The sequence below is a fragment of the Urocampus carinirostris genome, chromosome 5 (assembly GCF_059441175.1).
Source record: "Urocampus carinirostris isolate Australia breed hairy pipefish chromosome 5, RoL_Ucar_1.0, whole genome shotgun sequence".
NCBI classification, from domain to species: domain Eukaryota; kingdom Metazoa; phylum Chordata; class Actinopteri; order Syngnathiformes; family Syngnathidae; genus Urocampus; species Urocampus carinirostris.
This window is the reverse complement of record NC_142353.1, coordinates 3,918,897-3,935,866: the sequence shown is the minus strand read 5'-3', so window position 1 is coordinate 3,935,866 and position 16,970 is coordinate 3,918,897. Positions and strand designations below refer to the sequence as shown.

Below are 16,970 nucleotides of genomic sequence, written 5' to 3'. Positions count from 1 at the left end.
GATATGCTTATCGTTTGCAGTAATTTGTGACATTTTTACAAAAGAACTTTGCATTCACATTGTTTTGAAACCGTTATCAAGGACACATTTCATGGAAAAAAATTGCCTCGACACTCTTAACTGAAGGTGGAAGACAAATTGTAAATGGCATATTTACATTGATTTGGGGCACAGGATTTGGCATTATTATCATTTCATACATTTGATTAAATCATCAAATGAGAGAAAGTGAAATATAATGGGCTGTCTAGACTCCAGAGAGCGTGTTTGGCAGTTTTTTTTTTCAATTTTGTCTGAAAATATATGATGTGGCTCTCTCAATTTCTTTTTAAAACATTTCTTGTTTTTATGGCTCTTTGGGTCAAAAAGGGTTCTGACCCCTGGTTTACTGCATAGCATTTTTGTTCACGCTTACTGTATTTTCCTGCACTAAAATAATAGTAACGAGAGAAACCGCTAGGGGCGGGCAACACGATCATTCCCATCCTAAAACAAATCTTTTTTTGCACCACTGGACAGGATCGCTGCCCCAAGCACAATTTGACAGCCATCTGCGAGCAGTCCATTAACGTCACTCTGGGTTCCTTGCAATGACGTCGTTAGTGGACAGGGGGGCACGGGTTCGAATTCCGAGCTGTTAACGTACTGTAAGTTTGTTTAGCATCCGAGTCAGCTCACGCTAAACCTCGGTTTGCAGTTGATGTTAACCCACTTTTCACCAGCTCCGGATCCAGTTCTATTTTGTTGGTATGACTTTGGCATGACACCTTTAATTGTCGATATTTCTTATTTTCATTCCGGCACAATGGTGTCAATACTATCCCAAGTTGAGTTTAGTAGTTTTTGACCTGGGCTTGTCAACAGGCTCGCTGGCGTTAGCTTAGCATGCTAGCCGTCGACGCTAACATGGCCAACACGGGGAACGGCGATCGCCCCGTGGACACGAGAAGCATCCGGACCCTCAGTAGCAGTCGTATCGACGACGAAAGTTCCCTGGGATCCGACTCCGAAATCAACGGTTTCAGCACCGACAAGCAAACCGACAAATATGGATTTATTGGCGGAGCGCAGCAGTACACCGAGGCTTCGTAAGTTGCCTTTTATACGTCTTGTTTGCTGTGTTGTGATTTAATTACTCCCTACCTGGTGGTGTGTTGTACAAACTGTAAGCAAACGATACCAAAAATTGATTTATCTACAGATGTGTGCTGTTTCGAGACACAGGCTGCGTGGCACAATGTGGTCATTATGCTGTGTGTTTTCTTCGCTTTTGCCTAGAATGTCCAACTTTGCCTTAGCATTTTTTCACAAAGATGAGAAACTACTGAGACTGCATCGGTTTCTGTTTGTGAAATGTATAACTGCTTTATACATACCTTAATATATGTATGGGCGTCAATGTCAACGGGGTTTAATTTAAGCAAAAGAATAGCAAATGCTACCTGTATTGGCTACATTGATTAAGCTGAAATCGTGTGACAGCGTGATTTGCAATTTAGTGTTAAATCCATAACTTCTCATTAAGTGAAAGATAGCTTAATTATTAATCTTCCTGGACCTCATGTGCATGTGGTCATTATGCTGTTTGTTTCTTCACGCTTGCATAGAAAGTCAAACTTCGTCTTTGAGAAACTAATGTTACTGCATTGGTTTCCTTCCTACTTCCATAAATGTATGGTTTCATGTGAACGGCTAAAGAATAACAAATGTGGTTTATATTTTAATATTGCCTATATGGATTAGGTTAAAATTATGTGACAAGGCCGTTTTGAACTTTTGTCCTAGATCCTTAACATCCTTAAGTGGAAAAATGGCAAAAATATTAATTTTCCTGAGCCTCATGTCCAGTGAACTTGTATAGATCAAATAGTGTCTAAAAGTAGCTCCTTTGAAGCAATGTAAGCCTTCAATTACACACTTTAGCTGCTGAGATAATTGTATAGTTTAAAAAGCATCAGTCCTTGGTCAGATGGAAAAGCCGCCTACAGTTTAAGTCATATTTTTTTAATTTGGCTTTTAATTATGGTGTGATGGTTTCACTCTTCTACTTCAAACCTGTTTGAACTCACATGACTGTTTAACTAAATGACACAAACAGATCACACTCAAACCCCTTGAAGCCTTACTTATAGTTGTCGACTGCTGGTGTTTTTACTGTAAAAGTGATGGTCTCTCAATGCTTACGTCAACCCTTTTACAGTTTAATTTGTTTAAACAGGCAACATGTGTTTACATAGCGAAATGATATAGGTTATCCTTCTTATTTGGGTCTCCAGGGCTCAGGATTTGCCTACAGCAGTGCTCAGGCAAAGGGAGTTGAAGTGGTTGGATATGCTCAATCACTGGGACAAGTGGATGATCAAGAGATTCAATAAGGTCAGAGCCAAGCGCCACACAGTAGTGATGGTCTTTTCAAATTATGCAGAAGTGTTTAGTTCTACTTGTTAAATTGCAATTGTACACACACATTTTTTAAACCTCAGTACATTTATATTCACATGATCAACAAATAAAGTTAATTTGGTCTACCAGCTCATCCAGATATTATTTGCTCACTCTGCAATAGTGCAATTATGGGAAACTGGAAGTCTTTTTTTATTTATTTTTTGTTAACTCTCCCATTTCATTATGAGTTACTACCATGATTCAATTGTTTACATATAAATTGAATGAAGCGTTTTTATATGGAAAATATCAGTAGAGAACATATTGTATGGCATGGAAATTTCTAGTTGTTACAACAAGAATTGTATCACATGTCAAGTAACATTGTATTATCATTATTATTATTGTTCTTCTTATTTTAATATCGGTGTTGTGTGTGAAAAGGGTATCTCAACTTTTGTCATTTTTACCTTTTTGAAATGATGGATTTTTTTACAACCCAATTTACGAGCTTCTTAATGGAATGACCTACTGATATTATTTGGTGGGCGTTGTCTTATAAATAATAAAACCCTTTTGGGAGGTCGTACAGTACAACACGACCCAATTTACATTGTAAACATTCCAGAAAGGCAAAATAGAAAAAACGCGGAAAAAAATCAGAGATTAGTCTTTCTTTTCCCCATGACAGTGATATATTTTTTATTTTTAACAATATTGTTTCATCATCCTGTTAATCATTGGTAGTATTTGTTGTTATAGTACTAGGCAATTTTGTTTTTATTAAATGTTGGAATGTAAAAAGTAATTCTGTTTCAAATGTGCCGACATGCCGTGCCAATAATAACCTGCAATGTTTTACTTGAACAGAATTACCAATGTTATAGTCCGCTGTGTGTTAGAGATGCAAAGAGACCGTTTAGCAACTTAACACAGAGCTGCAACTTCACCTGATTGTCATGAGTCAGCAGCCTGGTTGGCCCCAACCCTTCTTCATAATGTACAACTTTTGTGAGTAACATTCAGGGTGGGGCTGAAGTGACATATTAGTTGGGTTTGACTAAACATTGTCCAAACTTCCTCTGTGTATACGGTGTTGACTGTGTTTATCACAGCTAATTGGATTGTACACAATTGCTTTCTTTTAGCTTATTGTCCAGATAGTTTACCTGCTGCAAATATCAAGAAGTTAATGTTGACTGCTCATCCCAGATACAGTTTGTGTGTGCAAACTGTTTTGTTTTTTTAATAGAAACTGTTTTATCACTTGACATGTCAAACTTCTTTTTTGTGCAGTGGCATGAACAAAGAGCACAACAGACATCCAAGCTACATTTAATAGCCTTTATCAACTTTTACTAATGTGTAGCATTTGTTGTATAATCCATCTTGCTAACAGGTGAGGCTTCGATGCCAGAAAGGAATCCCTCCTTCCCTGCGAGGCCGTGCGTGGCTTTACCTCTCAGGAGGGAAGGGCAAAAAAGAGCAGAACCAAGGAAAGTTTCAGGTCAGGAACATCCCTATTTTACTTCCGTTCTATCTTTGGGCTCATTTTCTTTTTTAAATTTTCTTAGTGTCATGTCGTTTGCTAAACATGTTTTCTTGAATTATAATCAGAGCTTATCCCTATAAACCAAGAACAGGCTCATTAGAAGCAGCAAAAGAGTCAATAAAACAAATATGTGAATTTTGTGTCTTCGGTAAAAGTCCATTTAGTGTTGATCTGCCAAGTCTGTATCAAAAGAACCTAACGTTTTCAACAGCTTTCTTATTCGGAATGCATGCTTTCGTTTCAAATGTTTTTGTCAGGCACAGTACGGCATAATACATCTTTTATTGTGAAATATCCTCCTATAAAATTACAATGCATGTCACCAACACCTTATTGGTTTGAATGTTACTTGAACTTTCTCAAGGCGAGTCAGGTTTGTTCAACTGCCCGACTTGCTTTCTCTTTAAAAGTTCCTGCACTGAGGTACTGCCATGGTACACAAGGTCTGCGCTGCAATCTTTGCAAGTAGTCTTTTTTATATGAAATGCCCAGATAAAATGTTCCCAAACTTTAGAAGTTCTGGTTCGTGCTCTTGATGTTGACACCATCATTTAAGCAACTCTCAGCAGAGATAGCAATCATGCAAGATGCCGCACCCTGTTGGAAAAAAACGTATCTGGTGACAATAGTCAACAATAGAATTCATTGTCAACTCTTTCTATTATCAATTTTTGTCGACAACGTCAACTAATTGTTGCAGTCCTAATTTGAATGACTTTGATTTTCAGGGAAATGCCATTGTACAGAAATGTTTTTGATTGTTAGGAGTTGGACAGTCAGCAAGGGGATCCCAAATGGAGTGACGTGATTGAGAAAGATCTCCATCGACAGTTTCCTTTTCATGAGATGTTTGTGTCGCGTGGAGGACACGGGTGAGCAAAAGTTGCACCAAAAGTCGAATCCAGGACAAAAATTTCCATGTTGTATGTTTTTAAGACATTTGTGCTCGTGCCTGCAGGCAGAAGGATCTTTTCCGTGTGCTGAAGGCCTACACGCTGTACAGACCGGAAGAGGGCTACTGTCAGGCGCAGGCTCCTATCGCTGCAGTGTTACTCATGCACATGCCTGCTGAGGTACTTCACTCCCACGCTTCATCTCCTAACTCAAGCGTTAGCTATTCACAGAGAGGTGCTACCACCTATCAGAGGTTTTAAACCACAACTCTCCAAATCATGGGCTGGGGGCCGAATATGGCCTGTCACAGAATTTGGTCCTGGCCACCGAGTGCTTAAAAGGTCTGAGCGTCTAAAACGAGTCAAAAGATTGCTTTGACCAAAAACTACATTTGACACGATGTCTGTTGACTATGATATTCGTGAAGTGCCTGTTCAGCGCCATTACACCCAAAGTAATTCATATCAATGAGTGGAATTGAGAAATAAATGATCTTAAAAATGTCCATTAAGATGTTGTTATTTTGTTTTAGAGTAATACCTAATACTACCTAAAACATTAATTCATTCTTGAATCGTATTTTGAGCGAATTTTCCCAAAACAAAATAACTGAAGACCATTTAATTTGTTCTTGGCCTTCTAGAAACATATAAGTTAACCCGGGATGTAAAACACATCTTTTTGATCATTAAATATACATTTAAATAGTAACATAAATATATGGTGATAAGAGAGATGACAATAAATTGAGTTTAAAGCCCCATTCGTTTATTTCTCAGCTTAATTTTGATGTAACATAGTTATCCAGTGCTAGAGGAAAAATCGGCTCAGGGATCTAATCAAATGGAATTAAAATCAATGAACAACGTGTTTCAGAATAATTTGAAGGTTTTTTTTGTTTTTTTTTTAACTGGATATTTTATCCAACAGGATGCCTTCTGGGGACTGGTACAAATTTGTGAGAAGTATCTTCCTGGCTACTACAGTCCAGGCCTGGTGAGAACACTATCAAAAGTACAATTTGTATCCTGTTGTCTGACACAATACTTCAAAACATTTACAGTATAACTGGAAGTAAATGTGGTTATGAGTGAGAAATCATATCTTGTGATTTTACATGTACCGTCCTCTCAAGTGAAAACAAGATGTATTGTTAATGAGAAGATGTTATGTAATTTTCCCTAAAACCTGCTGCAACATGATGCAATTTTTATTGGTTTTTCAATTGTGGAACATAGGCATACCTTGTTTTGTCCCCACTTATTTATTTTTTTGTCCTCCTCTCTGTTCTGTAGGAAGCAATCCAGTTAGATGGGGAGATCCTTTTTGCCTTGCTTAGACGGGTTTCTCCTCTGGCCTTCCGCCATCTGGAGAAACACAAAATTGACCCCATCCTCTACATGACTGAATGGTTTATGTGCGCCTTCTCTAGAACCTTGCCGTGGGCCTCCGTCTTGCGTGTCTGGGACATGTTCCTCTGTGATGGTGAGTCTGACGTATACATGCGCTCGCCATGGACATAAACATGTTGGACATTTGAAGTATTTTCAACGATGAATTTTCTACAATGGTTCAACAAGTTTCTATATAAAGTTACCCTTCCAATTTACTGTAGCATTTTCCCCAAGTCACAGGGGATCCAAATATGACATAATGCGTAAAATACAATTGATGACCTTTTAAAAAATATATATACAGTGGAACCTCGCTAGTTCGCGGTTCCACTTTTGCAGGTTCAGAGCTTCGCGGGTCTAAAAAATATACCTTACCTTCTCAATAAAAGCATTTATTGACTTGACGCCATTGAGCGCGAGCTTATATCAACTGAGGACACAGTGTGGACACTCTTATTGTGAAGGGGAGGGGGAGGCCCTGACACAATGCTTAGTCATGGTGAGTTACCGCTTCGCTCACCCCCCCTCCTAGTCCTCCCACCTCACCCCCTTCTGATGTGGCGCTCAGTTTATCATGTAGGAACTCGGCGACGCGACGTAAGTATATTCTCTTCTGTCACATTTCATCTCAAATTTGACTTTTATCATACCAAAAGCGAGCAGTTGTTTGTACTACCTAAACACGGCTAATTGTGTGTGGTTTCGTGTATTTGTTGTACAAGCCGTTCGATGCTGCTAGCTAAAGTATGTTGTTATTGTCAGAAGGTAGCTCTTTCACTTTCATTCAAATGAACACAGACCATTTTTTTAACTGTTGTTTCCCAAAACGCTTCACAAACACTCATCAAATATCACATTTTCACTGTTTTTATTTTCAATATGTAACCGGTAGTGTTAACAAGCAAGATAAACTGCGATTGCTGCATGTGGTTGAGAGCGGTTAATACAATCATACTGAATGGTTCGTAGTGGTTTCGACGCAGTCATATTCCGTGTAAATTGATTATGTAAGACATGGCTACACTAGTGGGTCATGTTTTGGTATGTTCAGTTCCAGTGTGAAGAGTTCTGGATGAGTCACCCAATAACTCCTTGCCATCATGCCAGCAATCACTTACGTTTAATGGCGGGGGGGTATACTGTATACCTGTATACGTTTTTTAAGCATTTTTGAAGGGGCGCCGCTACTTTGCGGATTTTCAGTTTTTGCGGGTGGTCTCTGTCCCCATTAACCGAGGTATTACTGTATTTTTTTTAATTTTTTTTATTTTTGGTGAAAGGAGAAGGCATGTATGCAAACTGTTTGAATTTCTACCCGAGTTTGTCTAGTAAAACGTATGTGTTTTTTGTTTGTTTATTTCTTTGTTTCATTTTTAATTATTTCTTTAGGTACCTTACAGACACACCTAACTTGTTCTGTATGTACCTTACTAGAAACACCTAACTTGGCTATTCTCTTTGATTGTGAAGTGCATTTCTAAATATAAAAATATAACATGCCTTCTTAGGTATTATTTTGTCTTCATGATTATTTATAGCTCTTAGTTTATTTATGCCAGCATAAAAGCAATTGGTCTTTTTTTATTTTTTTTATTTTTTTACTTTTGTTGAGTTTTCAGAAGAAGCATCTGATACACGATGAAAATCAAAGTACAACTGTGGCTACACCGTCGTTTATGGACTTGGCTTTCTCTAATTATGCATTTACTGGAACATATGATCGTTTCATAATATGTTTTTCCTTTAAAAACAAACAAATAAAATAAATTCAATGAAACTATTTTTTGGAAATGATGACATACACCACATTTGTCACACTTATGGCCTGAGGGCCAAATGTTGTTTGCCACATCAGTTGATGTGGTCGCGAGAGCTAAAAATTCTGAACGTCTACAAAGAAATGGGTCATAACAGTGCTTTGAACAAAAACAACATTTCCCACATTGCCTTATATGTACAATACCTGCAATTTGATGGCTGAGGGCCTCTATGTGGCAGTAATGTTTGTCACTTGAATAAGTAATAAGTAATAAATTATTATTAAGGAGAAGTGACATTTATTTTACACTTAAGTTTCATCAGTCCCTTTGAGAACAACTATTATTCCAACTTAATACTCCTTGTGATAAAGGGCTATACAAATAAACACTTAATGTGTCCCTCAGTAAAAATGTGTTTAACACCCCTGCTATACAAGACTAAGATAATTTGATTTGTCTCGCTTTTGTCTTTCTCTTGTCGAAATCAGGTGTGAAGATCATTTTCAGAGTTGGCCTAGTGCTGCTGAAGTGCATGCTGGGTAGTCGAGAGAAGCTCAAAGCGTGCCAGGGCCAGTATGAAACTATGGAGCTTCTGCGAGCTGTGGAGCCTCGGTACATGCAAGAGGGCTTTCTTGTCCGAGAGGTAAAATCAACAACATCTGTAAGCTTACTTTCAAAATGTTAGAGCCAAGTAGCAATGATTTGCTCACGTAGTGCAAGTTACAAGACAAACATGTCAGCAAAATAAGAGTTCAATACCCCTCATCATACAGTTATTTCTTATTTTCCATAAGAAATAACTGAAAAGCAATTAATACGTTCCCGGGCTTCCAGAATCCATGTTAACCGCAAATAGCTAGAAAAAATTTCTACTTGATTACTAAAATGCATTCAAATAGTATTTTAACATCAAAATACAGTAATAAAATAAATAAGATGATATCAACCAAATAAAATGCGAGTTTATAATGAGCAGTTACTATGGAGGAAGTGGGCATATCTAACAGAGGTGTATGTTGTGTTTGTGGCTGAGGAGTGAAAGATCCCTGATTGTACACTTATGCAGTGGTGGTAGCATCTGGAAATTATTGTAACTTTGATTTAAGGTCAGGCTAGCTTTTATCTCAAAAACATCTTGTATCTTGAACTCCTCGCAACTTGAATAGCTCATATCTGGAGGGGGCAATTGTAATTGTGGAAATAAATAGCTGAAACGTACCCAGTCAGTATAATGCAAACACAAAAATCCCACACATTAAGAAATCACTGAATGAAATCGGTTGAACCAGTGTTTACTCTTCTGTGACAGAAACTTCCAAACAATTCAATATTTTTCATATTTAATAGAATGAAACTCATACTAATGGTTAATCTCATGTGACCTATATGACCTATATAAAATTAATTAAAAACAAAGGACCAAAATTTAACTTGTAAGGTGCATTTTCATGGCATTTGTGATTTAACAAAACAGGAAACTGACATACGTATTGAGTTGATTTTACCTAAGCCAAATCATTTTTTGGTTTTGATTCAAAAGACAAAATAGTAGTTGTGGGGATAAAAAAAGCATCAACAGCAAAGGGGCTTCAGACAGTAGATCAGGAGGTAGAGCGCTCGTCTTCGGATCAAGGGATCCCAGTTCGAATCCCGGCTCGTCCGTGTTACATGTCAAAGTGTCCTTGGGTAAGACACTGAAGCAGGTTACATGGCTGCAAGGCCGCTATTGGGAAATGTGGAGCACATTGTAAAGCGCTTTGGAAAGTCATTGACCTGAAAAGTTCTATATAAATGCAGATCATTTCATTTCATTGGGAATCAACTTGACATTACCATATTTTTCTGATTATAAACCGCTCCAGATTATGAACCTGCGCAATTTTTGCTAAAATTGTCCCACCGCGTAAAATGCCCTCCCCCCTAGCATACGTTACTTTAGCAAACCGTACCAAAACAACTTTGTGTCTAATTTTTGGGCTATAAATTCGAACAGTAATACACAGAGCATTTGGACCTTGTATAGAATCACTTTTGAATAAGTTGAAAATGTTTAATTTGGCAAAATTACCCTTTATTTTCTGAATGTCCATCTCACATTATATCTATTTCTAATTCAATAGTCCAATTAAGCATACCGTAATAAGCTTTATGGTGGAACACATAACAGTTTTCATTACATTTTTGGGGGAAGATTACTATTTTGAATCGCTTGTTAATTGCTATAAAAGCAACTAGTTTACATGTCCATTGATTGGTAAGAAAATCCAGTGTCATTACGCCAAAGCAAATATTTCCAAATTGCTCAAAAGTGATTTCTATAGGTTTTACAAGGTGCTACATGTTCTACTGGGTGGGTGGATCCCTTAACCACTAGGGTCATAGGGGTGACATTTCCTGTGGTGTGTCTTGGGCAAGTACAGCCTGGTGGTGCCTATCCCTCTCTATGCCAACAACTACATTTCCCAAAAAAATAAGATACGAAGTCAGACACTTCGCTTATTGTTCTTCATTTTTAAATAACTTTTGCAAACTACACGCTTGAAAAATATCCAAGAAATGGTAAAAGGCAGATGTCACACTCACATATGTGTTGTGATGCATCTATCTCATTGGCTATAAACAAAAAATCCTGTTGACATCTTGTCCCACCAGCCTTAGGGGGCGGCAGTAGCTCAGGAGGTAGAGCGGTCGTCTTGGGATGAAGAGATCACAGTTCGAATCCCGGCTTCTCTGTGTTACATGTCGGAGTGTCCTTGGGTAAAACACTGAACTCCTAATGCCCCCAATAAGTAGGTTGGCACCTTGCATGGCTGCACGGCCACTATTGATGTTTGAATGGGTAAATGTGAAGCACATTGTAAAGCGCTTTGGAAAGTCATTGACTTGAAAAGCGCTATATAAATGCAGATCATTTCATTTCATAAAGATAGAAAAGTGCCTCTGCAGATAGTGGTAGAAATGCGTCATTGCACTCCTGACCTCAAGGCGTTAAAGAAAATCTCCAAGTCAGATGTACTCATGAAAAGAGTAATACCTGGCTCGCGTGCCCACCCCTGCTTTTAACAGCAGTCCCATGTGCAGGGCACAACGTCACAGCCCGCTGAGCCTGGCTTGTTATCAACTTATGTTCATATCCAAAAGGGCTTACCCAGTCTTTATAATAAGCTTTTTGTCTGTGTGACTTGACAGCCAGCGACCCTGCCAGTGGCCTTTGGCACTCACATATAAAATTTCAACATTCAACACAAAGACCAGACATGGCCGGAACTAACTGTATCCCCCACAAAAGGCGGGGTTTTTCCTCCAAAAATGACCTAATCAACTTGATGTGTCTGTATGACTCATGTCTTCCTCGTAGATTTTAGAAGTTCCAATTACGGCGCGAGACGTGGAGCGGGAACATCACAGCCAGCTGAAGCGCTGGAGGAAGAACCACGGAGAGCTCAATTTCAAATCCCCTCCGAGGATGCACGGCGCTCGGCTCATCATGATGGCCGACCCGCCCAGGAGCCAGGACCTCCTTCAGCACCCTACCATTTTGGTGGAGGAAGCTCAGCTCAACCCGCTGCTGAAGGGCAAAGAGCAGAAGAGCAAGAAGAAAACCCCCAAGAAGTCTCAACTCTCAGAGGAGATCCAAAACCCGTACCCTCTCCCCGCAGCCGCCCCACCACCGCCGTCATTTCCCCCGGCACCGCCTCCGGTGCTGAGAAAGCCCTTGGAGATTCCGAAACAGACTCAAGCAGAACCAGTTCACCAAAGCTACGGGCCTTGTGGAGATCTCCCCACTGCCAAAGAGACCCCTCTGCAGCAGTCCACACACAGCCTCAGCAGCACAGACCAGGACACATATTTGTAAATCTGCAGTTTTGGTATGCGCAGAAGGAGTGCCAGCAACCATCATTCCACAGCCAGCTACGGAGTGTGTTGGACTCTTAAGATACCATTTTGGCCTCCGATCTGACTGATGTGCAGTTTCAGTGACCAACCGCCTTTACGCTCTCTACAAATCGACACCTCACTTCCTAGGGCAACGTGCTTCTTTTGCTTTCGTATGCATGAGAGAAAAGGATTCAAATTGCTAAAATTGATTTGTATGGGTTTTTTTGTCCATTCATATTCAACACTACAGTAAAAGGTTTGATGTATTCAAAGCTTTGAATAGACATTTTGAGGTTATGAATGTTTTCAATATACCGGATTTTCTAGTCTATGAAGTGCACCTGAAAACACCAAATTGGCAAGGAATTTAATAGTACGCCTTATAACAATATGGTGGACACGATTAAAAATGCATACAGTATTTATAGATGTGCATTACTGCATGGGATTTTATAGTATACTACCGTATTTGGACAATGTCTGATCAATCAATAGTCATCACTGACCCTTTTTGCAATACATTGTGTGCAATGAGATTCAAATCTTGGTTGTGTTGCTGAGGGCACCAACACTTTACCACTAAATTACTAGTTGAGCAGATGACATACAAAAAGGCATCAGAACTTATCACGCTATTTTTATTCATGGTGCTGGATACACTGATTTGCATAGTGCATTTTGTTCTCCTATCTGATAAGTTTAACAGTCTCTCCTCTTCAACTGTGCGTCAATATTGTTGCAAAAGACAGGAACATAAAACGCAAAGTCTTTCAACAAAATGCTATACAAGCTCTTTTACCCACGTACACATAACATAATGCTACGTTATTGACGCTCTGCTGAAGAATTTGGAAGCATGTTTAACCCTACCAGAATGCAAAACAAAATGCACTATGCAAATCACTGGTCTGGCACCATAAAAATGAAGTGAGTATGGGATAAAACTAATCCTTTTTGCATGTCATCTGTACCAGTAGTGTTAAAGTGCCAGTGCCCTCACCGTCGCGACGTTCATTTCCTTGTTGCAAACGTTTTTTTGCGATTTAAATCAGAAACATTCTAGTGAACGATCAATCGTTCTACTATTTTATGCTGTAAGTTTATAAATAACCTAATTGTTATAAACACGGTAGCTCTTACTGTGGTCGCCAGTGCATGCGGGTTAGTCCATTGCACCGCATTGTGTGGAAAATACGCTAAAACACATTTTGCAGCTTTTATGGAATATCAGGCCATTTGCCAGCTGCCGTTCCACAAGGTCTGCCGGGAGATGAGCTTTATGTTAATGTTTTTTTGTTTTCAACATGGAAACTTGACCATTTCATTTTCATAGTCTTAAATTTACAGTCAAATTTGACCCGTCATCAGACTGAGAATCTTTCTATCGCAGTTATTTATTTTCTTAAAGCCTTGCAGCAGGTACACTATTTAGTTGTCTTCTTTCTTTTTGTGTGGATGGTTTAACTCAGTCACTGTGCCACTTTCTGTAGCTCTGGAGCAGCAGAAATATACTTTTTTTTTCTTTTGGCAGTCGCCAAAAGAACACTGCTCCAACATTCCCTGCGTCTTATGAGCTCATTAGCCTTAAAGTGCTTGTTTGCCAAACGCTAATCAGTTTAACGAATGACTTTGTGTTTATGCGTTTGAGTCAATACTTTGTGCTGAACTTTTTAAATTTTGGCTATTGCATATTGTTTTACCTTTAAAGCCTGGTCCTTGGCTTCTCTGGTTGGGAGATGTTTGAGCAATAATTTGAGTCCATTTTACAAAGTCACGTGATTTTATATTTTTGACACATTTTCATATTAGAAAGTACTGCTATGCGAAGCCACTTTTATTTTATACGTGTAATTTTCCAACACTAACGTGAAGCTTGACTAAGGCATTTGGGAAAAAGTTTTTACTAGAAAACTTATCTGGAAGATATTCTAAATATTTTTATTATGCCATCTCTAGATGACTTATGAAAAATGTGTAATGGCAACCGAGAGGCACTTTGCAAAATGATTTTTTCTTTTTTAAAAATAAAATGTTTTGTATTTGTTCAATTTGAAACTATCTTCATTTTTCCATTGTGGACCAACCATTGATTTGATAAATGTCTCCGAATGACCAGCAGATAGCGCAGTGTAAGCGTTGCTGAAACCAGGGAACGTGGCGCAGATGAGTCTCGAATTTGCATCTTATTCCTCCTTGCCTGTTATCTTGTGCCACAAATCAAAACATGATTTACGCACTTTGAACTGGGGAGAATACAATTAAAAACCAATGCACAAACGAGCAATAGACAGTTTGCTTAGTTTCACAGACCAGCTCTGAAATGAGTTAATGTGAACAGTGGTTTCCGTTAGCTGAGTGCGATACTGGGAATTATGGGGTTTTTTTTGTTTTGTTTTTTTAATCCAAGTAAATTGCAGGGTAGTTTCGATCGATCCCGATGCCTTTACCTATAAATCATGATGAAATAAATAAATGAACGAAAACTTTATTTTGAACATTAGAAAACAAAAACAGGACCAAAAAAATCAACAAAAATAACGTTAACATGTTCGAAAAGGGGTAGTAAGTAGCAGAAGACTATTTCCCCTACTCCTTCATCTTCCGTATTAATTTACAGATAGTTTTTCTTTTGTGTCTAAATATAACAAAATCTCACGGATATACATATTACATAGGTCGGATATCAATAATTATAATACTACACATATGTCATATACTAATCATCGTACTATCTATCAACGTTATGATTCTTATAGTCTCGATATTATTGAGACACCTATGATGATAACAATAGCAATAATAACATTTATAATATAATAATAGTAACAATAACAACATGATCAGTGAATAGCTCAACCGATCCCCCACGAGTTAATCCATTACTTCAAATTAACACTGCAAAAGGTTTTGTTATTTATTAAAGCCCCAATGTGTAATATTTGACCATTAGATGGCACGGTGTTTTCTGGTACCTGCGAGGGGCAGTAATACACGGCAAAGCACGGCGGCAGGATGCCGGTACATTGCGCCGATCCAAGAAGGGATTCTACGGTGAAAAAGAAATACATTTTTCGACCTACTTTTTATATTTATTTTTATAACAATTAACATTGGTATGATAGTTTATGTATTTTTGCCCAGTATTCAAATCAACTGTTTTTTTTACATGATCAAAGTTTTGTTATACCACTAGGAGGCACTAAATAATACACACTGCTCGTTTTAGATAACTATAAACATATAAATAATAACTGTCTGTGCCTCAACAGACACCATCTACACAGCACAACACTGGTGCCTTTAAAGGAGTTCAAGTGTTTACATACCTGTCAATTTCCATGGCTCCATGCCCATACAAACTGCCGTATTTCCCCGTACAAAATACAAAATAATCTTACACCATATTTTTTTTTCGGAATGATGCATGATGGGAAATCGCAGGCGGCAGACGCATGCGCACAGTAGCATCAAACCGCTCGCTCCGTTTGCACGAAAAAACAATACCAAGATAGAGGCTTCTGCGGTGAACTCGTCTGACTTTAATTATTTGCCGTTTCGTGATAGACGGTGTTTACCGGATGGTACCCATAACTGACAAATTTGCGTTTTTTCTGTACAAATTTTCTTGTACGTCGTACACGTCTTAAAATGTGTAATAAACGTAATTTGTACGGCAAAAAACGTACAGGTTGACAGGTATGTGTTTATTCCAAATAGTTCTACCCATTCAGCCCATGACTTTATGGTCTTCTTGAGGAAAAAGATTCAACGCATACGGGAAGAAATTTCTAAAGACAATGTTAATACATCACTTATTAAAGGTCTGAAATCTATAGATGTGCGACATGGTTGCTGTCCAGGGATTTTTTCCCCGATTTAGTGACCTGTCACTTGATAATCTTAAACAGGTGGTGAATACGTCCAAACCGACTACTTGCCTGTGACCCGCTTCCGAGTTCGCTGATTAAAGGTCTTTTTGTGGTCCTTGGACCTTCAGTTCTAAATATTATAAACATATCACTCTCCTCAGGTGTAGTTCCAGCGGCCTTTAAGTCCGCTGTTATTAAACCTACACTGAAACGACACAACCTTGATCCAGAAAGCCTATGTAATTATAGACCTGTGTCAAACCTATCGTTTCTTTCTAAAGTACTTGAAAAAGTTGTGGCACAGCAGCTGAATTATTTTATATCCGAAAACAATCTCTTTGGTATCAGGATTCAGGGTTAACCACTCTACTGAGACAGCCCTGATTAAGGTACCCAATGATCTTCTACCGGCAATGGACTCCGGCGCTTCATCACTCTTGCTGCTGCTGGACCTGAGTGCTGCCTTTGACACATTGGACCACAATGTCGTACTAGAACGGTTGAAAAAATGGATTGATCTCTCAGGAACCACCCTCTTATGGTTCAGATCCTACCTCTCAGATTGGACTCACTTTGTTAAAAATGGTGAAATGACATCTGAGCCCCTTTTGTGTTACCTGTGGTTTTCCGCAGGGTTCAGTACTTGGCCCCCCTTCTTTTCAGCATTTACATGCTTCCATTAGGTGATATTATTTGCAAGTATAATATCAGTTTCCATTGCTACGCAGATGACACTCAACTACGGTATATCTTCCGATGGCGGAATCTGCCACACTAAACTGTAGAAATTTGGAGGCCTGCTTTACTGAGATAAAAGAATGGATGTCACTCAACTTCTTGCGCCTCAACTCTGAAAAGACCAAAATGTTAGTTATTAGTCCATTTAATGCCTTGTTCTCAAAAACTGCTCTAAACATTGATAAATGTAATATCACCCAGAATGACTCAGTGAGAAATTTAGGTGTCATATTTGACCCCGATCTGTCCTTTCAAACACACGTTAAGAATATTACTAGAACAGCTTTTTTACGTCTTCGCAACATTGCTAAAATTCGCCCTGTGCTGTCTCAGTCGGATGCGGAGATAATTCACGCATTTGTTACCTCCCATCTCGATTACTGTAATGCACTACTCTCTGGTCTCCCGAAGTCCAAAATCAAGAGCCTTCAGCTGGTACAAAATGCTGCAGCGAGGTTTTTAACTAAGACAAGAAAGTTTGATCACATTACCCCGATTT

At 38.7% G+C, this 16,970-nt stretch overlaps 1 protein-coding gene across 3 annotated transcripts; it reads left to right on the top strand.

The window, feature by feature from the left end:
* Positions 1–476: 476 nt before the first annotated feature.
* LOC148365014 (TBC1 domain family member 10A-like) lies at positions 477–13,919 on the top strand. 3 transcript variants are annotated; one of them, XM_088335386.1, is made up of 10 exons: positions 477–647; positions 865–1,088; positions 2,277–2,376; positions 3,785–3,892; positions 4,703–4,809; positions 4,896–5,010; positions 5,762–5,827; positions 6,127–6,316; positions 8,474–8,628; positions 11,344–13,919. In XM_088335386.1, the coding sequence occupies exons 2-10, from the start codon at positions 886–888 to the stop codon at positions 11,839–11,841; spliced, it is 1,542 nt and encodes a 513-aa protein (XP_088191512.1). In that variant the 5' UTR covers positions 477–647; positions 865–885; the 3' UTR covers positions 11,842–13,919. The 3 variants fall into 3 exon arrangements, with proteins under 3 accessions (XP_088191512.1, XP_088191511.1, XP_088191510.1); XM_088335385.1 differs by having other exon boundaries at positions 477–747; XM_088335384.1 differs by having other exon boundaries at positions 477–1,088.
* The last annotated feature ends 3,051 nt before the right edge of the window (positions 13,920–16,970 follow it).